This window comes from Mugil cephalus, chromosome 4 (assembly GCF_022458985.1).
Source record: "Mugil cephalus isolate CIBA_MC_2020 chromosome 4, CIBA_Mcephalus_1.1, whole genome shotgun sequence".
Classification (NCBI taxonomy): Eukaryota; Metazoa; Chordata; class Actinopteri; order Mugiliformes; family Mugilidae; genus Mugil; species Mugil cephalus.
This window is the reverse complement of record NC_061773.1, coordinates 19,400,727-19,422,969: the sequence shown is the minus strand read 5'-3', so window position 1 is coordinate 19,422,969 and position 22,243 is coordinate 19,400,727. Positions and strand designations below refer to the sequence as shown.

Sequence of the window (22,243 nt, the reverse complement as noted above, 5' to 3'; positions counted from 1 at the left end):
GAGTCGTTAAAAATATTTATACATTCATCTGGATTGCCTTCACTTCACTGACCACGTGAGCACAGCAGTAAGCTTTATGTTTGTCTTATTGCAGCCTAACAAGAAAATCATTAGTCTGTGTTGAAATAAACTACGAATATAGATTAAATGATTGAAATAGCTTAATGTGTATTTTGATTTATCGCCACTTCGTCCTATAAAGGCGATATGCCATTAATGTAGGAATATAACAGTAAAGGACCGTGTTCTTGCAAGTAAAACATCTTCCAGTAGAGCTAGTGTTAATGTATCAACTAAAAATACAGCATTTTAAATGGATTGATATGAGCTTTGTGACATGGTGCATTATCCTGCTGGTCTTGGACTCCAGCGAGTTGTTTTGATCTCCTCTACATGCCTAAATGCACTGAACTGTAGCCATGTGATTGGCCATTAATGTGTTCTTTAAAGATCGCCGTGCCCCCCTGCATTCAGAAATAAAGCCGTCACCATTAGTTTTGGTATAAGGTTTCATACAATGCTTTCCAGTTTTACAGGCCACCTTAAATGGGACAGGAAGAAAACAAACAGTTTTTATATTTTTCTGCCCAGCAGTGTTTATTTCTTTAGGATGTCGCTTAAAGCGCTCTGGCAATCCATCAGTGAGACTCCCTGAGAAGTTCTTTAAAGGGATTTGTTGGTGACATAAAAGAATGTGAACACAAGCGGCGAGTAGCACACTGAAAGCACGCTCAGCACCTGCTTCATTTGAACTACCCACCGCTTTCCAAGTAACAGGCCCTTAACAGGCCCTTCATATCTCTCATCAAAAAAGTGTGTTCCTACTGTTCCTCCAAGCCAACGCTGTGCACACCCTGCATCCATCTCCATGACAAAGGGAAGTGTGCAGTCTGGCAAAGTGTATTTTGTAGAGCTGACCTTCAGAGACACCTTCCAGCCTTTGAGGAATGTGCATTACAAAAACACAAGTGCTCACACAGTTTCCTGCTGACATTAAGGGGTGGGGGGGTATATATGAAATATGTACATTATTAGTGCTGCAGCATGATACAAATTAAATACTGTAGCTTTACTGAAAAATAGAGCCGAGACTGTAAAACAGCGGCATGGCTGAGATTTACTGATTTACCAAAGAAATCTTCACTAACATATTCCATTTCGCTTGAGGCGACAAAAGCTTGGTCTAAAATTCAAACTGGGCCGAGATGAAAGCTCGTCTTTTGTCAATGAATAGTCGTATGTAAATGGTGACTTGGATGTCTTCACAGTACGTTCTTGGAACTTTTCCACAGCAAACTTTTTTTTTTTTGTCAAACTCCTCACCATGTTATGTCTGATTCGTTGGTGGTAAACATTTTTTGCACATGTCACCCTATCCATCTACATCGCTGCTGCATTTTATATTGTGTTTTTATCTTTATCTATGGTGTCCATAGATGATTTCAGGGTTCAGCTTTGCACATAACTCTAAAATAACTAACGTCTTTGTACAGTTAAAAAAATAACTAATAATAATAACTTGCTTTTGTCAGTGAGAGACTTCAAAATATGTTCCAAAATATGCAGCATGTAAACCTAGAGGGCTGTCTGGCTGCTAGATGAAAATCAGTACAAGAACAAGGAATTACAAACCACAGAGTTTTAGTAATAAAATACAGCTACAGTCTATCTAAGCAGGTCTTCTTCACTCGTCTATGGTGTGTCTAAAGCACAGGTGTTCAACAGGGGGTCTGCGGAGGTACTGCAGGGGAGTCGCAAAATGTTTGGTTGATTAGACATTTCTCATATGTATTTTTTTAAATTTTCCCCCACAATTTTTAAATGTCTTTCTTCAAATCCAACATCTTTTAGCAAAGTTACACGGCTGGACTATTGCTACTAATGTTCACAATAAAAAAAATATTATTTGGATACAAAATGATAATAATGAGTTTAATATAGAGCACATACAGTGGGGGAAATAAGTATTTGATCCCCTGCTGAATTTGTAAGTTTGCCCACTTCCATAGAAATGATCAGACTCTGGTTTTTATGGTTGTTTACTGGTTATGGGTATAGACAGAATATCAGTCGAAAATGCATAAAAAACACACAATCTAAAAGTTATAAATTGTTATGTATTTTTATTAAGGGAAATAAGTATTTGATCCCCAAGCACAACACAAGTCAGTACTTTGTAGAGAAACCTTTGTTGGCAAGCACAGCGATGAGACGTTTCTTGTAGTTGGTCACCAGGTTTGCACACAGCGCAGGAGGGATTTTGGCCCATTCATCTTTACAGAGAGTCTCTAAATCCTTCAAGTTTCTTGGCTGCCTCTTGGAAACTCGGAGCTTCAGCTCCCTCCACAGGTTTTCGATCGAGTTAAGGTCTGGAGACTGACTAGGCCACTCCATGACCTTAATATGCTTCTTCTTGAGCCACTCCTTTGTTGTCCTGACAGTATGTTTTGGGTCATTGTCATGTTGGAAAACCCACCCACGAGGCATCTTCAGTGTTCTTGCTGAGGAAAGAAGGTTTTTGTCCAAGATGTTACAGTACATGGCTGCATTCATTGGCCCCATAATGCGGTGAAGTTGCCCTGTACCCTTTGCTGAAAAACAGCCCCAAAACATGATGTTTCCACCTCCATGCTTAACCGTGGGTATGGTGTTCTTTGGGTCATACTCACGTTTTTTCATCCTCCAAACACGGCGGGTCGAGTTAATGCCAAATAGCTCAACTTTGGTTTCGTCAGACCACAGCACTTTCTCCCAAGCCTTCTCTGAGTCATTTAGATGTTCACTGGCAAACTGGCGGGCCTGTACATGTGCCTTCTTGAGCAGGGGGACCTTGCGGGCACTGCAAGAGTTCAATCCATAACGGCGCAGTGTGTTGCCAACTGTTTTCTTGGTGACGGAGGTCCCAACTGCTTCCAGATCATTAACAAGCTCCTGCCGTGTTGTTTTAGGCTGCTCCCTCACCTTTCTCATCATCATCCTCACTCCATGAGGCGAGATTTTGCGGGGAGCTCCAGACCGAGGACAGTTGATGGTCCTTTTATGGGTCTTCCACTTGCGAATAATGGCACCAATAGTTGTCACCTTCTCACCAAGCCTTTTGCTGATGGTTTTGTAACCTATACCAGCCTTGTGCAGGTCTACAATCTTGTCCCTGACATCTTTTGACAGCTCTTTGGTCTTGCCCATGGTGCTGTAGAAGTTGGAATGTAAGAAACTGATTCTTAGAGCAGGTGTGCTTTATATACATGACGAGTTAAGATCAGGAGTATTGGTAATTAGTTGACTGAGCACAGCTGTGTGCCACATGCGCACCAGCCAATCTGTAGGAGCCTGAATTCTAAGTGAATTGTTGGGGATCAAATACTTATTTCCCTTAATAAAATACATAACAATTTATAACTTTTAGTTTGTGTGTTTTTTATGCATTTTCGATTGATATTCTGTCTATACCCATAACCAGTAAACAACCATAAAAACCAGAGTCTGATCATTTCTATGGAAGTGGGCAAACTTACAAATTCAGCAGGGGATCAAATACTTATTTCCCCCACTGTATAGTAGGTAGTGGGTCACTACTTAATCTCTCAATCAGTTTGGGGGTCCTTGGCCTGATAAACATTGAAGACCCGCTGGTCTAAAGAATGGCATTTTCATATAATTCACATTGGCCCTCCATACTATAGGGAAAAATCTCTACGATGGTTTTCCCAGAGGTCATTCACACATTTTTTTTCCTGTTGGCATGATCAGCTAGACTGATATATTACCTTACACAGTAACTAGAGTGGTAATCACACAGCGGCACCCCCAACCAGTCACCCACCGCCAGTCTCACGAGAACAGAAACTGTTGGAAGACGGTTGTAAAAACTGAAAATGAGATGTATCACAGCTTCCACGCTGATTTCTCCGGTAGTTTCGGAGAAAAAGAAAATCAAAAACTAAATATTCAGTGAGGGGACGTAAAATGGAAGAACTTAAAAATAATCCTCTCGGTGGCAACACGTACTGGATTTTGCACTATTTTTGTTGGTCACATTAGGCCGCTTTTGTTTAATGAGTACTGTTTGCGCCACTCACACCTGTCAAAGACGTTTAAATTAATTTTAATGGGAATGCTTGGCAGCGACTGAATCAGAAGGCAAATGATTACAATCATTAAACGCCACATGCTCTTTGATTTCTCTCCACTGTCAACACCAACTGGCCCAGGCTGGAACAGACTTGATAAAAAATAAAAAGTAAAAAAAAAGTAGTAGTGTTTTTGGTTTGGTTTTCGCTGTCAGACATCTTGTACAAATCTGTGAATGCAATGATCTCTTGTTGTAGTAAGCCTGTAGAGAAGATTGATTCATTGTATATGCATGAAAATGAGCCTTGCTTGCCTTCTACAGAACCAATGTTCAACCGATTGAAAGGCACTGGAAAAATACTGTGAGGATAAGGTCAGAAGGGTTGAGTCCCATCCCTTAAGCCCACCCCTCATGCACGAGACATGGCAAAGTAAAGTCCATCTCCAGGATCCATTCTCTGGTAACATGGGTTCTGCCGGGCAGATTTTACCTGTTGTCGTTTCCCTCCCTCTTTCCCCCCGTACCTCCCTGCAAACCTCTTATGTCTGAAAGCAAAGTCATCTTCGCTTTGATTGGTTTCTACCCTTAACCCGCTGGTGGTTGGAGTGCTCCTAAAGTACACTTGGACGGGACAGATACGCCGGTGGGTGTGATGATGGAGCTCACATATTGCAGATGCAGAGCGGTGTCCAGGCTGGAGTTCGTTGTCTGAAAAGTTAATTAGGATAACGTGCCCAAAGCAAATTGTCTGTCTATCTACAGAATTGTGATTAACATATTTTTTTTTTAAAAAAAACATCAATTCAATGCAAATGCATTCAATTCCACAGGCACAAAAAAAAAACGGGATCAGATAGACTAGGGTTTTGTAATACTGTCTTCGTGTCCTCCAGGTGGAAACTCGTGTCCACCGTGGATCAATCGGACAGGTATCCGGCTGCCTGTTGCGTGAGGTTTTACCGTCTAGCGAAACTTCAGACGTCGCTGTCTGTCAAAAGGTGTCTCTGCCAGTGACATGGCCAATCTTTGACATAATGCTCTGTCTGTCTCTCTGCAGTCCCAAGAAGGGGCTGTCATGCTTCAGCAGGCCGGATAATTATTTCCCTCTTATCCCTCCTTGCCAGGGCCAATCCAAGCCTTCAATAGGAGCCAGGGCCTGCACCACTTCCCATCACCTCTCCGCATCTCTTTTCTTCTCCATCTCTCTTCTTCCATCTGTTTCACTTCACCTCACTCTCTGACTTCAAGACCCTCTCTTCCCCCCGTCTCTCTTTGTGTCGCTCCCGCGTTCTCGTTCCGTATATTCTCTCGGACTGTATTTGCGGAGGCAAAGCAGATCCTCGGCTCGACAGAACTGATGCTCCAAGTATCAATGGTTCTTTGAAAGACGGCCGTGTGGAGAGGTTTTCCTTGCATTGCTTATTTGACCTTCCTTATATGTATGACAAAGAGCACACTTTCCTTTGTCTATACAAACATATCCTGCTTCTGAGAGTCTAATTAAAGTACCATTGTAGGAGCAATTTAATTTTTCACAGAAAATCTTGCCTTTGTCTGAAAGCCGTATTGTCGATGGTATTGTTATTTTTTAATTTTCGTTATTTTTATTGGAAAAAATTGTTCCTTCATGCAGGGAAAAATGTTTTGAATTTGGTCACGCTTCAGTTTCTCCCCTGCCCTTCGGATCGCCTGGGTTGGGTAAATTTTGGGTAGCTAAGAAATTCTTAATAACCTACTGACCATCTAAGGTAATTCACTCGTATCTTATTTCAAACATGAACAGAAACGGAATAATCCTTCCTGGCGCGCTGGTGTCTGGTAACTCCAAGATGTGTCATTAGAGCCAGCGGGCTTGGCTGGATTTGGAAGACATGCATGTTAACCTGTGGCCCCGGGGCCGAGCGCTGGGCCCCCAGCAGATCGAAAACAAATAAACAAGTCCTGCCAGAGCAGGCGGTGACAGTACAGGCTGTCTCCAGTAGATAAGACAGAACAATAGTCCTTAATAGGCCACAGAGAGACACACACACCCATCTCCAGCCCTGCCTTTTTCTACGCCTGTCTGCTTGCTGGTAACAAAGAAAAGCAAGATTCCTTCCCTTTTCTTTCCTGCAGAGAGATTAGCAGCGCTTAACAGGGGTACGGGCACGGAAATGTGTATTTGAGTGATAATTTAGCAACACATGCACAACTCGTAACAAGGAGCCTCGCCGAATGAGGAGGAATACAATGCCTTTATTCCCTGTGGGTTGAAATTTGGAGGAGAAAAGTACGTGTTGTTTTGTTTGTTTGTTTGCTGCTCATCAGTAGCGGAAGTGAGGATGAAAACTTTCTAAAAATGTGTTATTGTTTCCAGTATTCCAGATTTATTTATAGTGTGATTACGTTAAGAAACATGCCTGCGTCCAATATAATGGCGCAGACGTGTTTTGTGGGGGAAAAAAAGTGTATCCACTGCACGTTTCATGAAAGCAGACATGAGGAGTACAACGAAGGTCCACGTGGGCATGTCAAATTGTCTGGGTTACATTTCTTTCTTGTCCTAAATGCAGTTAGTGGGCCGTATAATAGCAGCCAGAAAAGCCTGTTTCTCCTGTGAAGGCCCTTTTTCTGACTTTGACGCAAAAAAAGAAAAAGAAAAGGAAAAAGAAAAGAGCCTTGGCAGGGTATTGGCATGCCGACAGCAATGATCCCATTTTCTAAAATTTGAATCATTTCGCCGGCTCCCAGGTAAGAAGGCACGAGCTCAGGCTGTAACACTGTCTGAAAGAACACACAAAGATCCCTTAAAAAGACTGAGCTGCTACATTATTCCTGATGCCTTTATGCTGAGCTCTGATGAAAGAAAGCCACCCCGCTGCCAACTTAGCTCACCTGAAATGGATGCCTTAAAGGAAGGAGACTGTAGTTCTGTAACAGGAGGTAAAACGCTCCAGAGTGCGATGTTGAAGATTTTCGACAGATTGAAGTGCGCGGCGCTATTTCATACCTTAAAGCTGAATGTCTGAGACGCTGAGAGCCTGAATGGAGCGGAGAAGTGTTAGACCTTTGATTGGAGAGGGCATCGAGCCAGGGGGACTGACCCTGAATTTGGCTCGCATTCTTTTGCCCGGTTCGTTATTGTGGTTTTGTAACGCCATATGGGTCCTTACCCTGCTAAAATGAAGCAGAGCATTTTACATCTAGAGTTCAGTCTATCACAAAGGAACATTATACTTGACCGCAGCATACGTTTACAGGATTTCGTGGCTGATTGACCTCTTTCAGGAGAGTTTGCGCGATGGAAAACAAGTAAAATGCACACGTGCTTGTCGTTCTACTTGTGTCTCAATGTTTTAGTTTAAGGCGGCGTCTCTCTGTGCACACAGTGCTGTATTTAACCACAACTGATAGTGTGGTGGATAGTTGTTGTTAAAGCTCTGGATCTGTAACCTCTCCCTGAAACAGGCAGAAAACCTTTACAGTTGTCTCTTTGCACAGGCAGGGTAGTGTTCAATAGGGAGTATACTTTCTTGTAAACTAAAACGGAGAAAAAAAATAAATAAAACAAACTTGCAGCAAAGGGCAACTCAGTCCTCACCGCATCCATATTTCTGTAAACTGCATTTACTTGTGCGTCAAGCAGCATAAATCATGTCCCGTGTATCATTAATATACACCGGTGTCAATAGGAGACGCATGAATGGAAGAAATATGGTTCTTCCCAATAGAGACAGAGTTGAAAAATGGGCTGCAGATAGGGTGAGAATAGAGCCTTCTCTAGTGAGCTGTGAAAGGCGTCTAAATCTCTGCTGCCCCCCAGTGGCAATACAGATAGTGTTTGTAAGTCTGGTGTAAGAGAAGAGACGCCAAACGGGCTAAAATACACAGTGTGATGTTTCTCCCTCCCCCCAAAAAAACCCTAATTTACACATTCTATTAATTCAAATAAACCTCTGCTCATGAAGTAGTCTATTATATAGTGTTTGTTGTCATGTTTCCTGGTGTCATGCTAAAGATTAATTTAGGGATTTGGTCCCTACTATTCCAGCACCACTGTTAATGTACATCATATGTAATCTGCAGGTATATTTATAGTTAAAAGAAAAAAAAAGACATCATACAAATTCATGCTGGTAGCAGCAGTGTTGCCTCTCCTCTCCCATACACCCCACCAGCACACACTCATACGTGCCCTGAGGCAGAATATAGAATATATTCTATATGTACTCGCAGATACCCAGTCCCTACACTTTCCCAGAACTACCTGTCACTTATATTTTTTTATAGGCTGCTTGAGCTGCCTGTGAATGTCTTCCAGGCAGGAATAGGCCGAGGATTATTTTGTCCAGCTATTTATTACCTGACTGCCACCCCATCTGTACCACTTATCTGAGCCAAAACAGAAACATTAGCATGTAAACGCTAACATGCACCTGCTGCAGCCTAACACCTTCTTTTGTTTGGCAGTTGGAAAACCAGCTTAGGTTAGGTGCATTGCTTCCTCCTAGTGCTACAACCTACCTACACAGTTGATGACAGGTTACAATTACGTTGTTGTTAACTGGTATTGGATGTAAATGCTTTTGGAGCTCTTTCAAGATTCCACAAGCAAAGTTTTTGGCTGGGGTACAAGACATCCAGAACTAATGGTTTGTAAATATCTGGCTGTGAGCCTGGTGACCCAAGTTTAAGATACTCATGGGTCATCCAGAAACTGAAAAGCAGATTCCTGCCAGTACTGCAGTATCAGTCCGAGAGACACTGATGAACAGTGTGGATTCCCTGAGGTTCACATGGGTCAGTCTTCTTGGGGTGACTTGCTGGACCCATGTGAAAGAATGGGTGAGGATGTGGTGGCGTCTGCTGCTTTGAATTTGCTTATGCTTGGTTTATAGCTGTTCTGTAATTAAACTAAAATGATGGTCTGCGACTAGTCAGCTCAGCTGTATTCAGGTTCATTCTGTAGGTCACACAGTGGAGAGTGGAACTTAGCAACTCATGTGGGAGTTGAAGTTAATACTGCAAGTGTGGTTCAGCAGTTCAATAAAGACAACTAAAACAAGGAACTACCATTTGGACCAACCACAACAATTGCCGTCTGCGATGCATAGTTACATATTTGGAGAGGTGACGTTGTAGGCTATGATGTCGACTCTGGAGCTAGAAGTGATGCGCAACTTCAAACAAAGCTTAAGAGAGTTTTTTCTCTAACTAATTAAAATACTACATGGAGAGTTCCTTTAAAATGGCAACATATGAAAGGTACGGTTTTGCAGGATACACTGCAAAACAACGTTTGTTTTCTACCGTAATTTATCCTCATGAGACCTGAGCTTTTTTTCTTTTTCTTTTGCAATGCATTTTTAATTTCTCCAAGATATTTGGGATTAGTAGGACCGGATACGTAAAAACAAGTAACCATCATCTTTGAACAGGAAGTCGTTTTTGAAAAATAAGCAATGTCCTCGTGTGTGGACACGAAGATTATTTCACTGTATAACACAATAAAGTCGCCAATGTGCAACAGAATCTAAAACACTTTATTTTAATACATGTACATGGCTGAGCAAAGACAGAATTGCAAACAATGAAATTCCAACGTCCTCAAATGAGCACTTGCTAATTAACGACGTTGAAGCTCGTTACTGTTGACAGAATGCGTTAAATCTGTGCGTCATATCAAACTAGAAAAGTTGATAATCATAAATAAACAAGTTCCAACCGTAGCATTTGATGAGGTTTTGTCCCATGATGAAAAACTTAATGTCCACATATGAGGACGCAGGGTCTCAGGAGGATAAAGAATTTCCCAAATAATGACTTTCATATCAGAAATACTCCTTCTATCAGACGTTTAAAATATAAGTTTGGACAAGGATAGTCTGATGGAGCTCCGAACAAATATCACATGTAGCTGTCGGCTCACACTGCTGTAGCTCTCTAATGAAATGAGCCAAACCTGGTTTAAACTCATTTCAGTGGAAGTTCATAAAAAAGATAATTTGATTTTTTTTTTTTTTTTTTTTTTGCTAAGTGACCATCTTTTAAGGAAGATAATGCACTCTAGTATTTTAGGAAAAAAAAATGGACTGCCTTTTTTTGCCCTGACCTCTTCCATTATTTCTGACAAAATGTAACACCTCATTATGTATTATTACTTGTGTAATCTGAAGGCCATGATTCATTCGTTTGATTCTTTGTCGTCCGTTGAAACATCTTTTTTTTCTCTCCTTTTTTTCCCCAATTGAAAGCTACAGTTTGCCGCTTTTCCCCCACATTTCTGGCCACGTCCCTGCGTGATCAGCATGAAACGGCTCTCAGTGCGGACCAGAGTCTCTGTGGAGTCTACCAGCTACATCTGTGTTTACTTTGGAGCTCTCTCTCTTGGTCTTGTGTCACTTTGTGCTGTTGATAAGAAGATGCTCATTTGGATAGCATGTAGAGGACAATGCCGTGGCTGTCGCTCTGATAGCTATCCAAGTCCTTGATCTTCTTTCCCTGTAAACATCATTAAACCACGCTGAAAACGTACACATCCACAACAGGCGCGCGTGCACACACCCACCCCCACAAGCTGCTCATCCAAATCAGCGCTAACAGATTAGCAGTGATTATAAACAAACATGGAGGATTAATCCTGTGTGCTCTCAGTCTACTTTACCACTGAGCTAGCCAGGGTAATTACCAAGTGCTCGACTGCTAGTGTAATCGCACACATGCACACATGCAAACACACACATACACACACGCACACATGCTAGCCGCCTTGCTTCTTGGCGATATCAGCTATATGCTCATTTCGTAAGAAAGTTGAAATGCCTCCATTTTGACCCACATGAAGTAAACATTGTAGAAATGATGAGACCATATGTTCAAAACTCAGAAGTTGATAGATGTTAGGGAATTGTGTCAGCACAGGATGGCAACTTAGGGGCCTCTATGATAGTGGTTCCCAACCTTTTTGTCCTTGGAGAATTATTCGATAAGCAAAGTAACTATTTAATTCCGTTTCAATTTATACACAAACAACTTCAGATCATAATCTAACTCTAACTTGCAAATTTACATCCTAACATTTAATATTGGTTATTATCATTATTATTATTACTATTTTTTAAGTCCTTTGTTTGCAGTTCTGTTAGCTTCGTAAATTTACTTTCCATCTTCGATGAAAAAACGCCGGTTTCACAGTTGGTGCGTTTACATGCAAGTGAAAAAAACAAATTATTGCCTTAAAATCGGATTATAACAGGAGAACTTAAGTGCATGTAAACACTTTACTCTGATTGAAGACACCCAGGTAATGCGATTGGAATTTGATTTTCTCCGGCATGTATACGGTAACTGTATACATGGTAAAGTTTTCAATCGGATAATGCGTGTGCGCATGCTCCACAACCACTGCGCTGTGACACCGAAACAAAAACATCCAATAAAGTCGGTCGCAGAAGAAGAAGAAGGTAAACGGAGCCGCTAGAAGAACCGTCTGAGGGATAGTGCGCATCTTACGTGCACGGCTTGCAGATATGTTTTATTTTGGACGCAGTAATTTCCTGAGTTTGACAACTCGGAGCTGTTTTTTTTGTTTGTTTTTTTTTTTTCACAAGTTGCCTTGAATGCAGCATCAGCTCCAGCTGGATCTCAACCACGTTTTCCAACACCCACTCACACGCTATTTCTGACTGGCTAGTGATGTTAGTTTAGAGAAGGAAAGCTGTGTTACTCTCGTTCCATTGGTGGGTGAACTCAATTGAGTGCTCAAACCTGACAATATCCTACATCAACATTTTTTTTTTCTCTTAATGTTGATGTTTTTGTACCAGTGTCAGAATACCTGCCTAGTGTACATGTATATAGACAGACACAATACTGGTTAAAAACTGGTGACTGGTGAAACGGGTTAAAACTGATGGTGAGCTAAGATCAGACAAGTTTTGGTTCCCCCCTCTCCTGTGATCTCTGGCGCCCCCCTTTGGGTGGCCGTGAACCACAGGTAGGGAGCCGCTTCTCTAGTAAGTGGGGAATTCAGTTTTGCATTTTCTGGCCACAGTGTGTGTGCTTGATTGTCTTTTATTCCTGTATCCGGTACATTATGCAACACATCTCATCGGTTTTAAAGACTTAACATGACGAACAGCTCAGCTAACTGTTTGTCGTGCCTCTACTTCCTATTCAAATGTGACTTTATTATTTGGCCTCACCGTAGTGTCTTTTTTCTGCTGTTGCCCTTTTAGGTTCAAACAATGTATTGCTCCTCTGTGACAATGTTACATTTCTTCTGGTGCTTAGCCTCAGGGTTTATAACCTAGTCTACTGTCCACAACGCTGGCTAAGAGACCGCTCCGCCGTTATCGGGCAACAGTTGTTTTTGATCTGAGAGCGTTTTACATCTCTATCAGAGACGTGCACTTCTCATTACGAGATGGTTGCAAAGGATCTGCCAGTTACTGGAATCTTACAAATGTGAGTCTTTTCCCCACAGCATCACTTCCAAACGCATTTCAGGGCTCAGTTTAATCTCTTACTTTTCAGTTCTAGCACCTGCCAGTGATGATGAAGATATGCCACGATCCCCTTGTTATTTATTCATCTTGCTGTTGACAAGTTTCCTCGCCGCTTGTTTTAATCGTTTCCCCGCTATTTCCCTTTCTTCAGGTGGAAGCCATACTCGTGAACATCTTTGGGGGAATCGTCAACTGCGCCATCATCGCCAATGGAATCACCAAAGCCTGTCGAGAGCTGGAGCTGAAGGTGCCGCTCGTGGTCAGGCTCGAAGGTAGAGCGCACTCTCGCTCACCCAGAGAAATCTGTGTTTCTTTGACCCTCTTAGTAGGCCGGTCCCAGCTGAAATCCGCCACTCGCACAATGCACAAACACACAGACACACACACACACACACAAACACAGAAACACACACTGATGATCTGCATCTAGGCCATAATGGAAGCACTTGACCTTAATGAGGATTTCATGATGCTCGATAATGACACGAGGCTTAAAGCTGCAATATGCAAGTTCACACCTCTGTCACTTGTCACTCATGTTGATGAATACAACGTCTCCCTTGACAGAGCACATCATGCATTAAATGCTTTTTTTTCGTGAAATATCCCACCAGTTTGTTTTATGCATTGGAGCCCCTGTGTCCCCGTCCATCTTTATCGTGGCCCAGAGTCTCGGTAAAAGCAGCGGTGCATTTCTCACGCGTGTCACATTCTGCCGCACCTGTCATTAGTGGCAGCCGGAGCAACATTAGAGACACCACTGATTGGCTCACCTCTCACCTGTATATGCTAATGAAACCTGCTCAGTTGTGTGTTTGTGTGTGTGGGATGACTGCGGTGACTCCTCAGAGGCACGGGGCCAGTTGGTGGTTAGCTTAATTGTCAAGATCCTGCTGAGTGGTGTGTCCAGAGCACAGAGCAGGTGCACGTGTGTGTGTGTGTGTGTGTGCGTGCGTGCGTGCGTGCGTGCGTGCGTGCGTGCGTGCGTGCGTGCGTGCGTGCGTGTGTGTGTGTGTTAGTCCGTAGCACTTTGCGCTGTACATCTGCACACACTCTGCTAATATAGTTTGTAGGTCAGGGCACATAAGCTTTTTCGAGAACCCGACTGTGTGTAGAGGAACTGTAGCAGAGTATGGGCATCGACTGTTCAGAGAAAAATAAAGCGTTAAGTATTTCGCCGTCATTTTATGGCGCTCCTCCTAAAGACAAAGATACACGCTCACTGGCCACTTTATTAGGTACACCTGTTCAATTGCTTGTTAACACAAATAGTTAATCAGCCAATCACATGGCTGCAGTTCAGTGTATTTAGGCGTGTAGAGGTGATCGAGACAACTCGCTGAAGTTCAAACAGAGCATCAGAATGGAGAACAAAGGGGATTTAAGTGACTTTGAACGTGGTGTGGTTGTCGGTCTCAGACGGGCTGGTTTCTTGAACATGACGATGAGTTCACTGTACTCCAACGGCCTCCACAGTCACCAGATCTCATGTAATCAGATGATGATGCTGCTATCATGTCAATATGGACCAAACTCTCTGAGGAATGTTTCCAACACCTTGTTGAAAGTATGCCACGAAAAATTAAGACAGTTCCGAAGGAAAAAGGGGATCCAACCCTTTACTAGCGAGGTGTACCTAATAAAGTGGCCGGTGAGTGTAATTCCTACACATATGTAATATTACCTCCAAAAGACGCGTTTGGTTTCAAACTCCATCTGCATCAAAACACAAATCAAGTTAACAAGAAGAGAAATAAACATCGGTGCCAGTTCAGATACTAAAGGTGTAAGATGCACATATGTGTAATTTACACCTTCCGCTGATTGAGCACACGGCTAAACATAGAGTTCATTAGAGTCTTCCATGCGACAGCGAGGAGAGCGAACGCTACTGCTCAGATTTGTTGACACGTAGGTGACGGGACTGACGATCAGAATAGGTCCTTATTTAGTCACCAGACATCCTCATGCCGAACGGCTTGATTCAGCCTAACTAACAGACAGACCGCAAGGTTACTTCTGGTGGAGGGTCCGACCGTGTTTTTCCTGGCCCGGGCCTAATTCAAGCTTTAGTCGTGGGTCATTACATCCTGGGCTGCGGTCTCGTGGAGAGGATTGGTTCAGAATCAATCAGCTCAGCTTGCTAGGCCGACTGCAGGGCAGCGAGAACGGCCCAGCGCTCTTCAACGGGATCAGAATGGATTAACAGGCACACTTTTAATTGGAAAGGCTCTTTTAAAAGGCCAGGGTTGATTGCACTGGTGGAGAGTTATGTATTCCCACATGTGGAGCAGAGGGGCCATGTGGTCTCGATGCTGATAGGATTTTATTAGTTGGTAGGGGGTGTATGGGGCATTTGATGTGGGCTGATAGAGAGTTCAGTTTGCTTGTGGTGTTTATGTTCATGCATCAGATTGAGCATATAACACACATGTGCACATATCTTAGGTATGGATACGAGGACGCACCTGAGGAAGTGCTATACTGCCCTCTTTGGCTACAGAGTGAACATAGACATATTGTATTTCTCCGTGAGGATGTTGTCTGCCGCTATGGAAAAAGAAATCCTCTTAAATAGTCCTCAGGGTGCAGGGGGGAAAAAAAGGTGACTGCAATCGCTTAACTCTGTTCCCCAGCCTATTGATCTGCTGAGCCATTCCCCAATTGTCTGTCACGGAGTGGAGGCTGCTTTCTCCTTAAATTTTACCTCCCGTTTAATTAAAAAAGAGATGTCCTGTAGTAAGGTTGAGAGGGCTCGTTCAGCCCTTACAGCCATCTGCTGCTCATAAACCATCACACACACACAAACATGCAGCACATGCATATGGAAGTCTGCAGTAACATCTGAGCAGGTCAGACTTTCTGTCTTTGAAGGGAAACATTTGCTCGGTCGGACGAGAAAGGAGCAGACATTCAAAATAGGCTGATGTTTTTTTTGTTAACACGGCGAGGCTGCCTGCGAGAGTCGGCACGGATGAACACGTAATAGACCGGATGAAGCCGTCACTGTCTAAGATGCGTTTTCGATCTGATATACTCAGCCGCGGCGTGTTTTTTTTTTTTTTTTCTTAGACAACAAGTCTAGACCGCGAATGAGGCACGAACGCTCTGATTAATGGTTGGCTAGCACATCAAAGGAAGAAGCATCTGCATGGTTGAGGAGTGCTCTGCCCAGTGTTCAAATGAGAGGCATTTGATGTTTGACACGCAGGAGCGGGCCTCATCATTTTTTTTTTGGGAGGAGGAGGGGGGAGCTCCCACTGTTTAGAGCTGATTATTATGAGGATTAACAATCAAAGGCAGAACCAGAATGATGACATTCACTGATAGAAAGATGTTTTTACACAAGTTATGTGACGTAACTGGTGTATACACCGATCAGCCATAACATTATGACCACTGACAGGAGAACTAAATAACATTGACCATCTTGTGACAATTCAGTGTTCTGTTGGGAAACTTTCGGTCCTGGCATTCATGTAGGGCAGGGGTCTTCAATGTTTCTTAAGCCAAGGACTGATGGAGAGATTAAGTAGGGACCCCCTACCTACTATATGTGTTCTATATTAAACTCGGCCTAGTGCTATTTATGAATATACATTATTATTATCATTTTGCATTCAACATTAAGATATTCAAATAATTATTCTTTTTTTTATTTCAAACATGTGTAACAGTAGGAGGTCTGAGGGGGGGAATTGTTGGGGAAAACTAAAAAGATACATATAAAAAGTGTTGAAGGCCCTTGGTGTATGTGTTACTTAGACATGTACCACCCACCCCATAGCCATGGCATGGTGACAAGAACGGGTCTGTGAGATGATCCACAGAGGCCCCTCCCCTTAACCTGTACGACCCCCATGCCCTCCACTAACAACAACCTATTGCCAGACACCAGACTCGGAGAGACCTATACAATATAAGGTCATAATGTTATGCCTGATCTAGTTTTTAGTGATGAAGCTTGAACACGAAAAAGGCCAAAGATACTTAAGGTCCATGAGGAATTCTCCTTCACCTGTTCCAAACTGCATTCATCCAATGACTTTTTAACTTTGCACTGTGAAACAAATGTAAATCACACAAATATAAAAGATGTTTTCGTTGCCATAACAATTAAGCTTATTATAACTTTCAGTAAAGACCTTTTCTAAAGTGCTATGTTTCACCTTTCTGTTTCCGTCAGAAACATTGTGAAAAATCACTTAAATGGACACGGTGTCGTCTTTTTCTGATTGGTCATTATAGCCGAATGTAATAATTACACGGTAACAGGCTCTTTTACTGTAGACACGTTGACACCACATAGGACAGGAAGCCATTTGTGCATCTGTTTGCACTAAAAAAAAACATTTGAATACTGACACCAAGTAGCCTTGTGAATGGACGTCTTTTTATTTTTTATTTTTGTTACCTCTTACTGGAGCTCATCTTCTCTCATGTCCTTGACACAGCGAGGCATTTACAACTATAAACGTCCTCCGTATGTCTGAGTCTTTTCGGCAGCCTCCGTCTCATCAGATGTCAGCTTCACTAAACGCGGCTTGTTAAGGCAGAATTAGTCACAATTTAAAGATCTGCAGCATCAACACAAGTCCTTCTGGCTCGGCCCCAAACCTTATTATCCTGCCCAAACGTGCCGGCCCGTAATTGACTCGCAGATTAAAGTGACGCTTTCGCAATAGTCACAAGTGAACTGGCTAATTGGAGCGCGGAGCCGCTGGAAGTGTGCTGCGAGGTGGCGACGTATCACACGTGCCGCGCCGGCCTTTTGTGTTGTTTTGCTGTTTTTTTTTTTTCAGCCGGGCTGTCGTCTAGTCTGTTAAAACCGTGACAGGGTTGAATTTCCAGCAGCTCCTCGTTCGCGGAAACAAAAGTTCAGAGCAGCGAGTGTTTTACAATCCAGACGTTTCACATTTTGCAGTAATTAACAACTCGCTGAAACTGCTAAATAAGCTCTTCAAACCCGGGTGTATAATTCTGCTATTTAAAGTACACGAAAAAACAACCGTGTTTACAATGAAATACATTTAAATATACGTGGTGATGTGTATCTGTGCGTGCTTTATACATGATGCTGTGTGTGTCTACTGTAGGTCCCTGTCCAGACTGTGAGTAGGTCTCTGGCAGCACCTAGTGGCTGCAGGTGAACACACACATTCATGTACTTAGCATACTCACACACACACACACACACACACACACACACACACTTCACACACACTTAGCGGTGCCATATGCAGCCGAGTTGAGTCCCTGCTATTGTTGCTGTGAATCGTCACTGCTCCCTGCAGCTCACAGTGGAAGTCAGCTCTTTCACACACACACACACACACACACACACGTCCAAAGAACACCCACACACATGCACATTCCTCCTTTGTCACTCCCACAGATGTGCGATTCCACCCTCGCACATTACACGGATGACGCGGGTGCAGCGTACGCGGCGCGTGCTGTTGCTGCCGCTCATGAATATTTATGGCTCGGAAATAAAGCAGCCAAAAAAATGCATGTGTTGTTTACTTCATTTCATTCCACAGGCTTATTTGTCTTTTCGGAATAGGCGTTGCATTATGTATACGCCGTGGGCCCCGCGTGGTCCCTCCGCCTTCTCCGGCTTTATCTCGCGTCGCTTCAGATTCGTTTTAATCGTCCGTCAGTGTAACAGTATGGATCAGCCCGTCGGTTGCAAAGTCACTGGCCCACTCTCCTCTTTGTGATTGACAGCATCGCCAGTCGACACACGCGCACCGACTACCCTCTGCTATTTAACGAGGGAACGACTTCAGACGCACCATCCCCTGTTTGTGTGCCAAAGCGAGGCCTCTTCCTGCTCTTATTCTAATTAATTGCGTTGCACGATTGATTGTTTGGAGCACGCGCCCGCGCTGATGACTTATCGTACAGCTGGACGAAAGAGATGAAATATTAGGCGTTAAGTGGCGCTGGTAATAGAATTCCTCATGAAAGGTCTATTGATCAGGGTGGCCGGGCCTCCGGAGAATTCACGTATCATGCGGTCTTAATTACACGGCGGACCGGGAGAGCTAAGGTCAGCCTGTAAGCGCCTGACACAAACACACTCGCGCCTCCACTCATTTAACGTCCGGTGAATACAGACGGATGCTAATGGAGAAGCTGCGAGAGCAGCACACCTTTTTAAATTAGATTACACTAAATCGTTGAGTCTGCAGAGAGTCTGCAAAGTAAACATCATGAGTCAACAAAGTTCCCAAATGGGCTTTTTGTCCTAAAGATATTCAGATTTAAAGATTACATTCAGGAAAGACTCATTTAAACAAAAAAAAACTGTTTTCACACAGTTAGGATAAACTATTGATTATCAGGGCGGCAGCAGAACACAAATGGAGAGATTCTGAAAAAAACTGAATGATAAATTACCAGAATTGAAGCAATTAGAAAGGAAAACATTAATCTACATTAACTGAGACTCTGCGTCCTCACATGGGGACATTATGTCTTCGGTTTGTGGCAGTTCATTCTGCTTCATTTAGACCTGCTGTCCTCATAAGGAGACACTTTTGTCTGCCATGTACTGGTAGTGAAGGGTCAATACACTTGTTTATTTACGTTTAGTAACTTTTCTAGTTTGATATGACATGCAGATCTAATAAATTCACAAGTACACGTTTGAGGACGTTGGGATTTCGTCGTTTCAAATTCTGCTTTTGCATTAAAATAAACAGTTTTATATTTTGGTACATAATAGTGATTTAAATTGTCATACACGGTGAAATAATCCCTGTGTCCACATAATTTATTGAAAGATAATGCTTAATTTCTTTTTATATACTTTTTAGGTTTTACTAATCCCAAATACCTAAAGATCTTAATGGTTATGGTCTAATTTTGTATTCCAAACAGATGTTTGGGTCTCAGGAGGTTAATAATGAGTCAACAGAACAGATAGATCAGAGAATGTCTTATACCAGATCAGACAGATTTTTCTTTAGTGTGTGACGTCGGTCTGTTTATGTTTTGGTCATTGGATTTTCCGTTCAGAAAAGAACATTGAAATAATAAAAAATGAGTGGTTGTGTAAGTTTTGTTTTAAATTCCAAAAATTTAAATTGCAATTCAAGGTATTTTTCTTTATTGAGAATGGATAAACAAAACTTTAAAAAAAAAAAAACATGCCTGTTTTTTCATATTGTGCGACTGGAAGTCGACGGTTTCGAAGTAAGAGCACGCATGAGGACGGCGCCGCATAACAGAAGTTGATGGACATGGATCAGTGCGTTGTTTTTAGAAACAATAAAAGAGGGAGGAGGAGGAGGAGGATGTGCTCTTACTTTGAAAACTACAACTTCCAGTTGCTTTTTTGTTTCTGTGTAACGGTTTTATTTTTTTTTGCTGTTGTTGTTTTTAGAAGCAGAAAATGAAAACCGACCGTTTTCTAAAGTTTTATTTATCCCTTCCTTCTCGAATACTGACAAAAAATTTTTTTAATTTTAAAATGAAAATCAAAGAACCCCCCATTTTTTATTATCGTTATTTTTTATTAAATGTCCTTTTCTGAATGGAAAATCCAAACCATACACTAAATGCCACGTGAGCAGCCGGTTTTAGTTGTCGTAACAGTGTCGGCGGCGACTCGGCTTCATTCGACCTTTTGCTCTCTTGCCCTCTCTCTTTCTCGTTCTTCCCTCCTCTCCACCCTGTGAGTCCTTCCGTCCACTGTGGCGCCCCCTGCCCTGTGTTGTGACAGGCTTGTCAGGCTTGCATTTGGCTGAGCTCTGAGGGGAGGTGGAGGGAGGGGGCAGTTTATCCTGTAGAGCCTCAGGGCTGTGCAGGATGTCTCCGGGTGTGTGTTTGTGTTTGTGTGTTTCTCTCTGCTTGTTTGCGGGTCTACCAGGACCGCGGCTACAACCGCATCACCCAGCACCTGCTACCCCCGACCTCGCCACAGCCCGGTGGCGGAGGGGGAGCACAAGCACACACACACACACAAACACCAACACAAACACAAATTGCCCTTTTGCCCGTCGCTCCCAGTCAAAGCCGCTCTCGGATCAACAGTCGAATGTTGCACCGCTGACCCATAACTCCATCCATCTGTGTGCGTGGATTGATTCCTCCAGAGGAACCCCGCGTCTTTCACACAGCGTTGGTTTGTAACATCGGTGCAGATGGCAGACCCCGCTTCAACCCTGTTTGTAATTCCCGCTGTCTCCTGTCTTGACGGTGTTTTCCCTCGTCTTGTCTCGACAGGGACCAACGTCCACGAGGCGAAGAGGATTCTGGCCGAGAGCGGCCTGCCCATCACCGCAGCCGACGACCTGGATGACGCCGCCAGGAAGGCCGTGGCCGCCATCAAGAAATAGCGACCTCACCGCCATCCGTCCGTCCCCCTTCTATGCCACGCTGTGCGTCACAGCCACAGATCATCACCATCAGCCTTCCACTACAAATCCACACCTCCGGACGCCTTTCCTCTCATAGGCCTTTATTCTTTTTTCTTTTTTTTGCTTAACCCCATCCTACATTTTTTACTTCCTTTAAATGCAAATCACCGAGCTGTTATATATAAGCAGCTATAACACCTTTCTGAATCCTTTACTCCCGTTTCCTCTGTGCAGTGCAAATTGTAGCTGCTTTTAATTTCTTTAATAATTTTTTGTCATTAATACTAATCGGGGCGAAAACGGCTCATATTTTCAGAATCGTTATTTACTTTACATCATGGAAGTCAGCGCAGAGCATCTGAGAGAGCTCGGATGGAGACGCGACACTCGTGTGCATTCCTTTTTCTAAGTCTAAAGCGCCCCCCCCCCCCCCCCCACCCAGTTTTCTCTCGTATTCTCTGATATTAACTGGGAGACATGTTTTCCATGTTCATATCCAGCCTCGGCGCGAAGTTAAATGCAGGATTCGACAGGAGCGCGTCGGTAAACTGTGAATCCAGTCCGGGGCAAGTTGCCGATCAGTCGGCCTGTTAACGTCATCACCTCATAGAAAGCCTTATTTTCGTCTCTACAGGGGCAGATGATGTGCCCCCTCTGGGAATCATGTCTTACATTGAAGTGCTGTGAAAACTAAATAGAAGAAAAACAAATAAAAATAATCGTCCTTACCTCTTTTTTTTTTTTTTTTCCTTTTTTAATAATCGTGAATGTATGTCGTCATGGCATCTGAAGGACGGTGTGATCACTGTGTACATGATTACAGAGATTAAAGAGAAATGTTTTCAGACGGCGTCCTTGTATTTGTTCACCTCGCTGCCCGTGGAAAGCGAGAAGGACTCGTATGCGACGCCTCTGGCCACTCTGCCGGTATTTGTGGAGGAAGTAACTTTTTGCAGGATGAATGTGAAGTCCGCGGGGAGAGCGGACACTCAGCAGTTTGCACAGTCCTGTGCCTTGGAGCCACAACACAGTCCAGCTTTTCCCACATGATTGTGTGCATTATGCCGGGCCAGTCTATTCTTCTGTTTATATAGGATCTAAAAAAAAAAAAAAATGCATATATAAAACATAACACTTGACATTTTTACTGGTTAGAAAAATGCAAAAACAACTAATGAGTTACAAAAGCAGCATTAATTATGACAAGATCTGGATCAGGCACAAAATCCACAAAGTATTTTATTCAGTTAAAGAACGGACCTGATGGTTATTTTAACTAAATTTAATTTGCTTCGGTTCACTGTCAGGTGTTTTTC

The 22,243-nt window shown here is 43.1% G+C and overlaps 1 protein-coding gene across 1 annotated transcript in view; it reads left to right on the top strand.

Moving 5' to 3' along the window:
• The window catches only part of suclg2 (succinate-CoA ligase GDP-forming subunit beta), a 98,538-nt gene extending 76,766 nt beyond the window's left edge, over positions 1-21,772 (top strand). Inside the window, exons 10-11 of the mRNA XM_047583802.1 lie at positions 12,710-12,830; positions 20,794-21,772. Of these exons, the coding sequence (XP_047439758.1) occupies positions 12,710-12,830; positions 20,794-20,906 (234 nt within the window). The 3' untranslated portion in view covers positions 20,907-21,772. The remainder of the gene's footprint in view (positions 1-12,709; positions 12,831-20,793) is intronic.
• The last annotated feature ends 471 nt before the right edge of the window (positions 21,773-22,243 follow it).